At 39.4% G+C, this 12,110-nt stretch overlaps 1 protein-coding gene across 18 annotated transcripts in view; it reads left to right on the forward strand.

Moving 5' to 3' along the window:
- Window positions 1-12,110, forward strand: part of NEDD4L (NEDD4 like E3 ubiquitin protein ligase) — a 615,111-nt gene that overhangs the window by 508,305 nt on the left and 94,696 nt on the right. For 15 of the 18 annotated variants that reach the window (XM_040337654.1, XM_040337707.1, XM_040337690.1 and 12 more), the window contains 3 exons: window positions 5,727-5,801; window positions 8,565-8,639; window positions 11,140-11,214. The exons of 1 other annotated variant lie outside the window; for it this stretch is intronic. In XM_040337654.1, the coding sequence (XP_040193588.1) occupies window positions 5,727-5,801; window positions 8,565-8,639; window positions 11,140-11,214 (225 nt within the window). The remainder of the gene's footprint in view (window positions 1-5,726; window positions 5,802-8,564; window positions 8,640-11,139; window positions 11,215-12,110) is intronic. 2 more of the 18 variants (XM_040337630.1, XM_040337645.1) reach the window with 1 other exon arrangement.

Here is a 12,110-nt window from a genome sequence, read left to right on the forward strand (position 1 = left end):
CCTGCCCCTTTTTGTTTTTTGCCATACCCACCCCTACTTTCAATAACTTGCCTTTGGGACATCTATGACTACTATGTGGGCTGTGCTTTACTCATTATTCCGTGCACTGCAAAATTGAAACAAGGGGTTGGATTGTACAGCGACTTCTTTAGAGTTTCTTCTGTGTTCTCTGGTTTACTTTCACAACCCAAAAACATGACAAACTTTTAACTTTGAACTATTTGCCCCTTGAGCATGAACACTACTTGGCCATCCTATATGAGCTGGTTGGACATTATGTTATTTCGATTCTTCAGGGGTCAGTAATTGATTAAATTATTTTGGTAAAACACTATGTAATATATAAATAGAAGATAAATGGGGTAATAGTTTTTTGTTTTGTGTGATGAAAGTAGGAATCTATTATTGTAGACTCAGAAAATATGGAGTTTCAAGCCACTTGGCAGTAGCTTCAGTGGTTTTCAGGGAATTGATGAGTTGAATATTTGATCTGCTTTATGGCTTCCTCACTAAAATAATGTATAGGATGTTTATAATATGGCAGGCACTAATGGAATGTCAGATAAGTTCTTAGTTGTCAGGATTGATTTACTTTAGTGTATTTGCCTATTTATTTAGTGCAAATATATTCACGTCAATTACAGACTACATAGGGCCACTCATACCAGTCCTTGTCCTCTATAAAAGCTCACAGACTAACAATCCATACAGGAATGAGAGAATTTGAGTGTTTTCATTTCTGCAAAATGTTGTCAAAATGTCATTACATTGGTAAAAAATGCATTTGAATCAATAGAAAAGGCAAAATTGAGGTGGCATTGTTTTTTTTTGTTTTTTAAAGTGCAGTGGATATCAATATCTCCTGAAGGTAACAGTAGCTCTTTTCATCTATTCTGGAACTATTCTTGTGCCAAAAACGTATCGCCCTCAATCTGTTTTGAGCGGATATTGTTGGATCAAGTGGCAGGCGGGTGTCAGTGGACACATCTCTGCTGACTTCTGCCTGCCCATAGAAGTCAGTGGGTGACCCGCTTGGATCCGCCTGAAAAACGGACAGGCGGGTCCCAAGCAGGCCGATCGTGTGAAAGGGGCCTAAGCCTCATAATTTTACCTTTTCTTCATTAAATACAGTTAACACTTAATAAATTTAACAAAGCTACGCTAAATGCACCCAAAAAGCCCCACATCCTCTAAATAAAGACTTAAGGGTTAGTTCACACTAGTGGTTGAGTGTAGTAATCATGTATCCAGAGAAGGCATTTAATGTAGTGATCTAATTGTATCCAGAGAATGTAGTGGTCATGTATAGTGTCCAGTACTCCGGTCAGATAATTAATATCTTAGATGTTAGTATGATGACCATAAATTACGTTGTTTCGCAGCGACACACCAGGCTCTCCAGAGAACGCAAAATTTAATTAACTTCCAATAACATACAAAGTCCAAAGTCCACAGATGATGCAAAAGTCCAACAGAGTATAATTCAGAATCCCATCTTTTCCTAGACCTGTGCTATATTCATCATAGAGTGACAAAACAAGACTACTTGAATGCCAGCTTGAGTGCTTCAAATATTGGACTCACACTGGAAGTGGGGGGGGGGGGTCAACCAAATGTTCCCATTGAATGAATATCCTACAAGTCTAATTACCATCAATAAACACTTCCTTATGTAAGGAAGTACCAGGCCACACACCTAGGTCGTCTTAGATAAGATTAACACATCAAAGAGTCCTCTGTACCTTTTAATATGTGTCATTTGACCACTAACCCTTTTGGTCAGCAAACACCTTTTCATGTGTAACCTTGAATGCCTGTATGTAAACCATGCCATATATATATATATATATATATATATATATATAACATAATATTTTAAATACCTACACATCTATATTAATATTACAACATTGAGGGCCGTTAAAACCCTACAGTTAAGACTCGTTTTTACCAACCCTCTCCAATTCCACCTTTAGCTGCAGAGGCATCAGCTGGGGGGTATACACATGCTGTAGCAGGAATTCTAGCCTTTGCCGCTTTCGGTGGGCATAGTGTCCACTGTGTGTGACCCATTCAAGGGTCTCTGAAGAGTTAGCAGAACTTGGATTGCTCATCGGAGAAAAAAGCAAGTGTGAACAAGCACTAAAAAACAGAGGCTTTTTCTAAACACATTTTTCCTTAAAGCGGGGGTTCACCCTATCGACGGGAAAATTTTTTTTTTTTTTTATTTTACCTTAAAATCAGGCATTGTAGCGCGAGCTACAGTATGCCTGTCACAAATTTTTTACCGCCGTACTCACCTTGTAGTCGTCCATCGAAGATTCCGGGGAATGGGCGTGCCTATGGAGACGGAGGATGATTGACGGCCGGCTCTGGCGCGTCACGCTTCTCCGGAAATAGCCGAAATAGGCTCGGTCTTCACGACGCGTGCGCATAGCCTGTGCGCAGGCGCCGTGAAGAGCCGAGACCTACTCCGGCTGTCTTCGGGGAGAGTGACGTGCCAGGGCCGGCCGTCAATCATCCTCCCTCTCCATAGGCACGCCCATTCCCCGCGGGAGCCGGAATCTACGATGGACGACTACAAGGTGAGTACGGGGTTAAAAAAATCGGGACAGGCATACTGTAGCTCGCGCTACAATGCCTGTCTCGATGGTAAAATGTGTCGGGGGGGGGGGTGAACTACCGCTTTAACAAGTACAACTTCAGATAACATTAGCTGCCTGTGAAATCCATTTTCAATTAGATCACCCTGCTCATCCCTCACCCCTACCATACTTTCAATGCTGTGAAAAAGTATTTGCCCCTTTCTGATTTTTTATTTGTTTGGTATATTTGTCACACTTAAATGACTCAGATCATCAAACACATTTTGTTATTTTACAAAGATAACCCGAGTATATATAAAATGCAGTTTTTAAATGATGGTTTTATTTATTAAGGTAAAAAAAGCTGTCCAGACCTGCCAGGCTTTATGTGAAAAGGTAATTGCCCCCTAAACCTAATAACTTGTTGTACCCTCCCTGACGGCAACAACTGCAATCAAGCGCTTGTGATAACTGGCAATGAGTCTTTTGCACTCTTCTTTGCAGGATTGTTTTAATTCAGCCATATTGGAGAGTTTTCCAGCATGAACGACCTGTGTAAGGTCAGGATACAGCATCTCAATTGGATTTAAATCTGGGTTTTGACTAGGCCACTCCAAAACCTACATTTCGCTTTGTTTGAACCATTTGGAGATGGACTTGCTGTTGTGTTTCTCATCATTATCCTGCTGCAAAACCCAAGTGCACTTGAACTTGAGGTCACGAACTGATGGCCGGACATTCTCCTTTAGGATTTTCTGGCAGAGCTCAGAATTCATGGTTCCACAGACCTTCCAAAAAGTAAAATTTTTGTCTCATCAGTCCACAGAAAATTTGCCTAAAAGTCTTGGGGATAATCAAGATGTTTTTTGGTAAATGTGAGATAAGCCTTTGTGTTCTTTTTGGTCAGCAGTGGCTTTGGCCTTGGAACTCTCCAATGGAGGCAATTTTTTCCCACTCCCTTTCTTATTGTATCGTGAACACTGATTTTACCTGAGGCAAGTGAGGCCTGCAGTTCTTTAAATGTTGTTCTGGGTTCTTTTATGACCTCCTGGATGAGTCGTCATTTTCTTGGAGTAATTTTTGTAGGCCGGACACTCCCGGGAAGGTTCACCACTTTTCCAAGTTATCTCCATTTGAGGATAATGGTTCTCCCTGTGGTTCACTGGAGTTCCAAAGCCTTAGAAATTGCTCCGAAACCCTCCTTAGACCGATACATGGTACATTACTTTGTTTCCAATCTGATTTTGATCTTTTTTAGATTCTGGCATTTTGTGTGGCTTTTTGTGATCTGTTAGCGTGCTTCACTCAGGCAGCTTCTATTTATGTAATTTCTTGATTCAACAGGTCTGGCAATCGGGTCTGGGTGTGGCAAGTGAAATTTAACTCTGCTTTCCAAAAAAATGTGGTTAATCACAGTTCATTCATGATTCAGCATGGGAGGGGGCAATTACTTTTTCACATAGGGCCAGGCAGGTTTGAACAGCTTTTTTCCCTTAATAAAATAATAATTTAAAAACTGCATCTTGGATTTACTCGGGTTATCACTGTGCAATATTAAAATTAGTTTGATGATCTAAATCATTTAAGTGTGTGAAATATGCAAAAAAAAAAAAAATCAGGAAGGGGGCAAATACTTTTTCACAGCACTGTATATAGATGGCAATTAAATTACTAGTAGGTTCCCGAATTACAGGGAAAAAACTGGAGCACCTGAAGGACACATACAGTTCATGAACCTGCAATCTCCATGCAGATTGTGTGGCTAATGGACTTCAAACCCAAGCCTGTTATCACCTGTAAGGCCATTAAGTTACCCACCTTGCTAGTGCATGACAGGTTTATAAACTTCCTATACCATAGAATTACTTTTAATATAGACATGTCAAATTCAAATTGGACAATCATGAACCCACTAAGATAGAACTTTACCATATCAATCGTTACTTTCAGGCATTTAACTTCTTTTCAGCTCTCATTGCTGAAAGTAAATCTTTTTTGGCTTTTTGGGATTTTGACTTTTTTTTAATGGACAAATTATTTAATATGGAACATCTTGGATTTGCTGCTACAGTAAGGCTACTTTCACACTGGGGTGGGGTGTGTTGGCGATAAAGCACTGCTAGTTTTAGCTGTGTTTTTCTGTTGTTTTAACTGTGCTTTTTGGCTGCTAGCGGGATGCTATTAAGTTTCGCTAGCAGCCGAAGAAAGGGTTTAAAGCGCCCGTATTGCAGGGGCGCTTTAAGAGCAGTGTATACAGCGCTCCCGCATCGCCCCGAAGATGCTGCTTGCGGGAGTTTTTTTCTCATCCTGCACTGCCCCAGTGTGAAAGCACACGGGCTTTCACACTGGAGAGACATGAGAGGCACTTTTCAGGTGCTTTACAGGTGCCATTTTTAGTGTGAAAAGCTCCACAGTGTGAAAGAGGTCGAAATTTAAAACAATGCAGGGGGAGCATTGATGTTCCACAGTGTGCTCTATTCCATAGTAAACAATCCTATAGTCAGATCAGGTAAGAGATTATTTCTGATTGGTTGGGCTTTAGTTATTGGTTGCTATGGGTTTTACATTATTTTCTTCACTGCAGCAAGCAGCTTGGGAAAGGAGTAAAGTAACAATTATTATGAATCTCCTCCATTTGGTGATTTAAAAAAAAAGAATATATTATCTATTTATTTACTTATGCCTCGTTTCCACTGAGCGGATCGGTTCGGTACGGTTCGCTATTTTGAGTGTTTCCATTATGAAAGTGTGCCAAAAAACAGAACCGTACCGGACCATTCTGGGTCCTGCTTCAGATGTGGGGCCATAGTAAATGGAACGGTTCCATTAGGGCGTAGATGCGATACATTCCACTGATTGGTGGCATTTTTTCTAAATCCTGTATGGTCCCGACAGTCCGATTTGCAGTGGAAACGCTCACGAGAATAGACCGGTCCGTTCTAAACCGTTCCAAATCTACTGACCCGAACCGTTCCGTTCAGTGGAAACAAGGCATTAGTTTATTTTATTTTTTATGTTGGGAGTTTGATAGTGTGCCTTTTTATACCAACACAACTGTTCAACTGTGTCAATCTTGGATGTTGTCAATGACTTTATTCAAGTTTTAAATTAACAATTCTTTCCTAAATTTTGTCTTTTCAGCAGCGGGAGCCCTCATCTAGATTACGGTCTTGCAGTGTGACTGACGGTGTCCCTGAACAAGTTCAACTGCCCATGGTAAATTCCCTCTTTTTTTTTTCTTGTTTGCCTTGATACGGCTGATCTTTTTCCTGTGGTATGGTGGTCAACACAAAAGCAGAACACAAAGGCAACTTTTTGTAAACAGGAAAAAGGCTATATCGTGTTCTTCCTTACTTTTTGGTGGTTTGCAGGTCTTTTCTAAGTTACATATTGATTTAAAGCGGGGATTCACCCTGTTAAAAAAAAAAAAAAAGTTTTTTTTTATTAGACCATTAAATTCGGCATCGTAGCGCGAGCTACGGTATGCCGGTCTTACATTTTTTATCCCCGTACTCACCGTGCTATCGATGATTGAAGAATCCGGGGAATGGGCGTTCCTATGGTGAGAGAAGGTGATTGACGGCCGGCCCTGGCACGTCACGCTTCTCCGGAAATAGCCGAAATAGGCTTGGCTATTCACGGCGCCTGCGCATAGCCTGTGCGCAGGCGTCGTGAATAGCCGAGACCTACTCCGGCTGTCTTCGGGGAGCGTGACGTGCCAGAGCCGGCCGTCAATCATCCTCCCTCTCCATAGGCACGCCCATTCCCCGCGGGAGTCGGATTCTTCAATTAACGATACCACAGTGAGTACGGGGATTAAAAATTTAAGACCGGCATACCGTAGCTCGCGCTACGATGCCGAATTTAATGGTCTAATGATGGAAAGGAGGGTGAACTACCGCTTTAAGTGATCACTAACTTTTGGTTACCTTGTCAGTGATTACAGAAAACATGTCTGTTGTCATTTTGGCTTTTAAAAGTTTCATTTGGAATATGTATTAGGCAGTGCTATTACCCGCTTCTTGTTTTATAACCATTTGGTGTGTTTGAAGGGGGAATTGAAGACTTTTACTTCTTATGCCGCGTACACACGATCATTTTTCGGCATGAAAAAAAACGACGTTTCTAAAAACGTCATTTAAAATGATCGTGTGTGGGCTTCACATAGTTTTTCGGCTTCTGAAAAACGAAAAAAAAAATCGAACATGCTGCATTTTTTAGCGTTGTTTTAAAAAATTTTGTTTTTCGGGTTGTAAAAAATGATCGTGTGTGGGCAAAAACTATGTTTTAAGCCCGCGCATGCTCATAAGCAAGTTATGAGACAGGAGCGCTCGTTCTGGTAAAACTAGCATTTGTAATGGAGTAAGCACATTCATCACGCTGTAACAGACAGAAAAGCGCAAATCGTCTTTTACTAACACGGAATCAGCTAAAGCAGCCCAAAAGCAAATAGAACTTCCCCTTTAGAGTGCCGTCGTACTTGTTGTACGTCACCGCGCTTTGTTCATCATTTTTTTAAAACATTTTTTTAAAACGATGGTGTGTGGGCAACGTCGTTTTTAATGATGAAGTTGGAAAAACTATGTTTTTTGGACATGCTGAAAAACGTTTTTTTTTTTTTCATGCTGAAAAATGATCGTGTGTACCCAGCATTACTGTTTTATAATAGCAAGTCTAAAGCTGGTCACCCACTTGCAGATTTTCAAATAAATGTTTATATTGGCATTCATATGAAAATTCTCAGTACATTTGACAAATGTTCTAATGTACTGCAAATTTGAGTTGTCTTTTTCACATTTGATTTTGGAGTGAATGGACTTCACCAAACAAAAACAACATCTACTCTTAGATATTTGTTCAAGAGCAGTTTTCCATCCTGCTCCTTTGAATTTTGCCATCACTGCAGTTGAGGGTTAACATTGAACTTGACCCCACTGACAGTCTGCAAATCGAACCAACATTCCAAAAACTAAAAATTTCAAACTGAATTATACTAGTGTATGTCCAGCTTAAGATGACTAATTGCTATACTAAAGACTAGTTACTCCCAAAAACATTTCAGTTGAGGATCAGCCAAGTGTTTTGTACCTAATAGGTCCATGTCACAAAAAAAAAAATGTAAAATCTGATTGCAGCAATTTGTAGCTAAAGCAGAATCAATCTCATTGGTGTTTCCCTTTCACCAAGTCACACTCTGATTCCATCCCTCATAAAACTCTATTGGCAAGCACAAACACACAAAGGTGTCTCCATTTGCAGACCATCCCATTCTGACAGCTTTGAGTGTCTGTGCTGGCTAATAAAGTTTTATGAGTGGCAGCATCAGAGCGCGACCTTTTGTTGACTTGCTGAAAGTGGAATGGATCATATGTGGGCGTGCTAAGGCTTGCACCTGAAATAAACAGCATTATTGCTTAGGAGGGTTAGGAAGAGTTTTGGACCCAAACATTTCATTTGCTTAGAATTTTTGCTTTACAGTCAACGTAGAGTCTGGGTTACAGCGATTCCATTAGCTTGGTTCCATGATTGTTTTTTTTTGCAGTTTGGAGCAAAATTGTCAGCTTCAGTAACCACTTATCTCAACCAGGACTAGGATTTTTGGTAGGGAGGAATATCTCAATGCAAGAATCTCTGAGGTATTAAAATACATAATTAAGTTGGTCTTTAGTGAGACTATTTACAGTATAGACCTTTATAAAGATATCAGATAATACTATCAGATCTATTCCAGTGACCCATACCAGAGTCAGCTGTTTTCTGTGTAGGAGATCAATTGCCTCTCATGTGAGTTTGCTGGCAGAGGCCATTTTCAGGTTGAGCTTCGTAAAAAATGAGTGGCAGTGCTTTTAATCAATCGTGGAAACATCTGCAGCATTGTCACCCACTTCTACTTGCCTCAGTCATCAGACTTCAAATGTGCCTCTTTTCCCAAGCAGTCATTCAGGAGAAGGAAACATTGCTTCCATCTTGTCTTTTCAGCAGCGGGAGCCCTCATCTAGATTACGGTCGTGCAGTGTGACTGACGGTATCGCTGAACAGGCTCAACCTCCCATGGTAAATTCCTCCTTCCCTCTTTTTGTTTTGTATTTCATTTACCTCTTGACACGGCTGATCTTTTTCCTGTGGTATGGTGGACAACACAAAGGCAGACTCTTTAAGAGATGTTAAATAGTAATATCAAATGGCAACTTTTTGTAAACTGGAAAAAGGCTATATCGTGTTCTTCCTTACTTTTTGGTGGTTTGTGGGTGTTTTCTAAGTTAATTATTAATTTAAGCGATTACTAACTTTTGCCTACCTTGTCAGTGATTACAGAAAACATGTTTGTTGTCTTTTTGGCTTTTGAAAGTTTAATTTGGAAACCTCTACTGGTTTTATAACTATTTGCTGTGTTTGAAAGGGAAATTTCATCAACTGAAGACTTTTACTTCTTACTGTTTTATAATAGCAAATCTAAAGCTGGCCAGGTACTAGCAAATTTTCAAATGAATGTTTATACGACATTCTCATGAAAATCCTATGTACATTTGACAAATGTAGTTCAAAAATACTTAAAAATGTCATTGTCTTTTTCACATTTGATTGTGAAGTGAATGGACAACATCTACTCTTAGAAATTTGTTCAAGAAAATTTTTCCATTCAGATTTTGCCATCACAACAGTTGAAAATAAACATTGAACTTGACCCCACAATCAATTAGAAAATCAACCAACATTCCGAAAACGAAAAGTCTCTAACTACATTCGACTAGTGTATGTCCAGCCTAAGATTACTAACACGTCACGCTTCTCCGGAAATAGCCGAAATAGGCTTGGCTATTCACGGCGCCTGCGCATAGCCTGTGCGCAGGCGTCGTGAATAGCCGAGACCTACTCCGGCTGTCTTCGGGGAGCGTGACGTGCCAGAGCCGGCCGTCAATCATCCTCCCTCTCCATAGGCACGCCCATTCCCCGCGGGAGTCGATTTCTTCAATCAGCGATACCACAGTGAGTACGGGGATTAAAAATTTAAGACCGGCATACCGTAGCTCGCGCTACGATGCCGAATTTAATGGTCTAATGATGGAAAGGAGGGTGAACTACCGCTTTAAGCAGAATAAATCTTGTTTGCGTTTCCCTTTCAGCAAGTTGAACACAGAGTCGAACTCTGATGCCATCACTCATAAAACTTTATTAGCAAGCACAAACACACAGAGGAGTCTCCACCTGCACTCTACCCCAAATGTGTGTGTCAGTGCTGGCTAATAAGAGTTCAAAAGTACGTAAAAATGTTGTTATTTTTTTCACATTCGATTTTGGAGTGGATGGACTTCACTGAACAAAAAAAAGTCTACTTTTAGAAATGTGTTCAAGAAAAATATTCCATTCCGATTTTGCAGTTGAAAAATAACATTGAACTTGACCCCACAAACAATTAGAAAATAGAACCAACATTCCTAAAACGAAAAATTTCTAACTAAATTCTACTAGTGTATGTATGTCCAGCTTAAGATTACTAACTGCTTTACTAAAGATTAGTTATGCCCGGGTGTTTTGTATCTATTGGGTCCATGTCCCAAAAAATATGATTACAACAATTTGTAGCTTAAGCAGAATCAATCCCGTTAGCATTTCCCTTTTGCCAAGTGGAACACAATGTACATAACAAGTACGAACAATAATGTACATAACTGACCTTCTCATAGCTCTCAGGTGTTTGAAGGCACATGCAGTCTACCGAATCGCCTTTATCAACCACTAAGTTCCATTTCACAGCCTCCAGCCGCAATTACACCACCTCGGGGGACAATTGGTTACCAAATTACCACCCAATACAGCCCGAAGACCGATATAGCGTTACTGACATCACTTAATAGGGAAGGTACACCCATATTAAAAAATGTTTCTATCTCTTTAAATAAAGTTTGTTTAACATGTGAAAAGTGTTAAATTAAAATTGTAAATGATTGCATACAAATGTAACTCAAAGACCCATATACATGACAAATTTTATATATATATATATATATATATATATATATATATATACAAAATAAATAGCTGAAACCAAAGAAAAAAAGTCCATCAATTAATCCGTGTTTTTCAAGATTTATCAAAAAAGTGCTCAGTGCTCCATGTTAAAATAAAGCAAATTTATAATCTTCAATAGTCACTTATATCATTTTGAGAGTTAGGATTTTTAGTCAGGAGGAATATCTCATCACCGGAATCTCTCAGAGGTAATAAAATACAGAATTATGTTGATTTTTAATGAGAATATTTACACTATGGACCTTTATAAAGAGATAATAATCGGATCTTTTCCAGTGACCCATTCTAGAGTCAGCTGTTCTCTATGTAGGAGATCAACTTTCTCTCATGTGAGTTCGCTGGCAGAGGCCATTTTCAGGTTGAGCTTCGTAAAAAAGAGTGGCAGTGTTTTTAAACAACTGTGGACACATCTGCAGTGTTGTCACCCACTTCTACTTGCCTCAACCATCATACTACAAATGTGCCTCTTTTCCCTAGCAGTCATTCAGGAGAAGGCAACATTGCTTCCATCTTATCTTTTCAGCAGCGGGAGCCCTCATCTAGATTACGGTCTTGCAGTGTGACTGACGGTATCGCTGAACAGGTTCCACCGCCCATGGTAAATTCCCCCTTCCCTCTTTTTGTTTTGTGTTTTTTCATTTATCTCTTGACACGGCTGATCTTTTTTCTGTGGTGTGGTGGACAACATAAATACTCTTTAGGAGATGTTAACGAGTATTATTTTCATGGCAACTTTTGTAAACAGGAAAAGGGCTATGTCGTGTTCTTCCTTACCCTTTGGTGGTTTGCGGGTCTTTTCTAAGTTACTTCTTAATCATTAACTTTTGGTTATCTTGTCAGTGATTACATTAAACTTGTCTGTTGTCTTTTCGGCTTTTGAAAGTTTCATTTGGAATATGTATTGGGTAGCTCTATTATCCTCTTTTATAACCATTTGGTGTATTTAAAGGGGAAATTTCATCAACTGAAGACTTTTACTGCTTACTGTTTCATAACAGCAACTCTAAAGCTGGCCACACACTATCAGATTTTTAAATGAATGTTTGTGCAAAATTTTTATGAAAATTCTCAGTGTAATTGACAAATGGAGATCGAAAGTACTTCAAATTTCGTTGGCTTTTTCACATAAAATTTTGGAGTTAATGGACTTCACCAAACAAAAACAACTTCTACTCTTAAAAATGTGTTTTAAAAAAATATTTCATTCAGATATTGCAGTTGAAAATTAACATGACCCCACAAACAATTAGAAAATGTAACCAACATTCCAAAAACGAAAAATTTCTGACTAAATTCTACTAGTGTATGTCCAGCTTAAGATTACTAACTGCTATACTAAAGACCAGTTTTGCCCAGTTGTTTTGCATCTATTGGGTCCATGTCACAAAAAAAATCTAATTGCAGCAATTTGTAGCTTAAGCAGAATCTATCCCGTTAGCATTGCCCTTTCGTCAAGTGGAACACAATGTACATAACAAGTATGAACAATAATGC

Source organism: Rana temporaria, chromosome 1 (assembly GCF_905171775.1).
Source record: "Rana temporaria chromosome 1, aRanTem1.1, whole genome shotgun sequence".
NCBI classification, from domain to species: domain Eukaryota; kingdom Metazoa; phylum Chordata; class Amphibia; order Anura; family Ranidae; genus Rana; species Rana temporaria.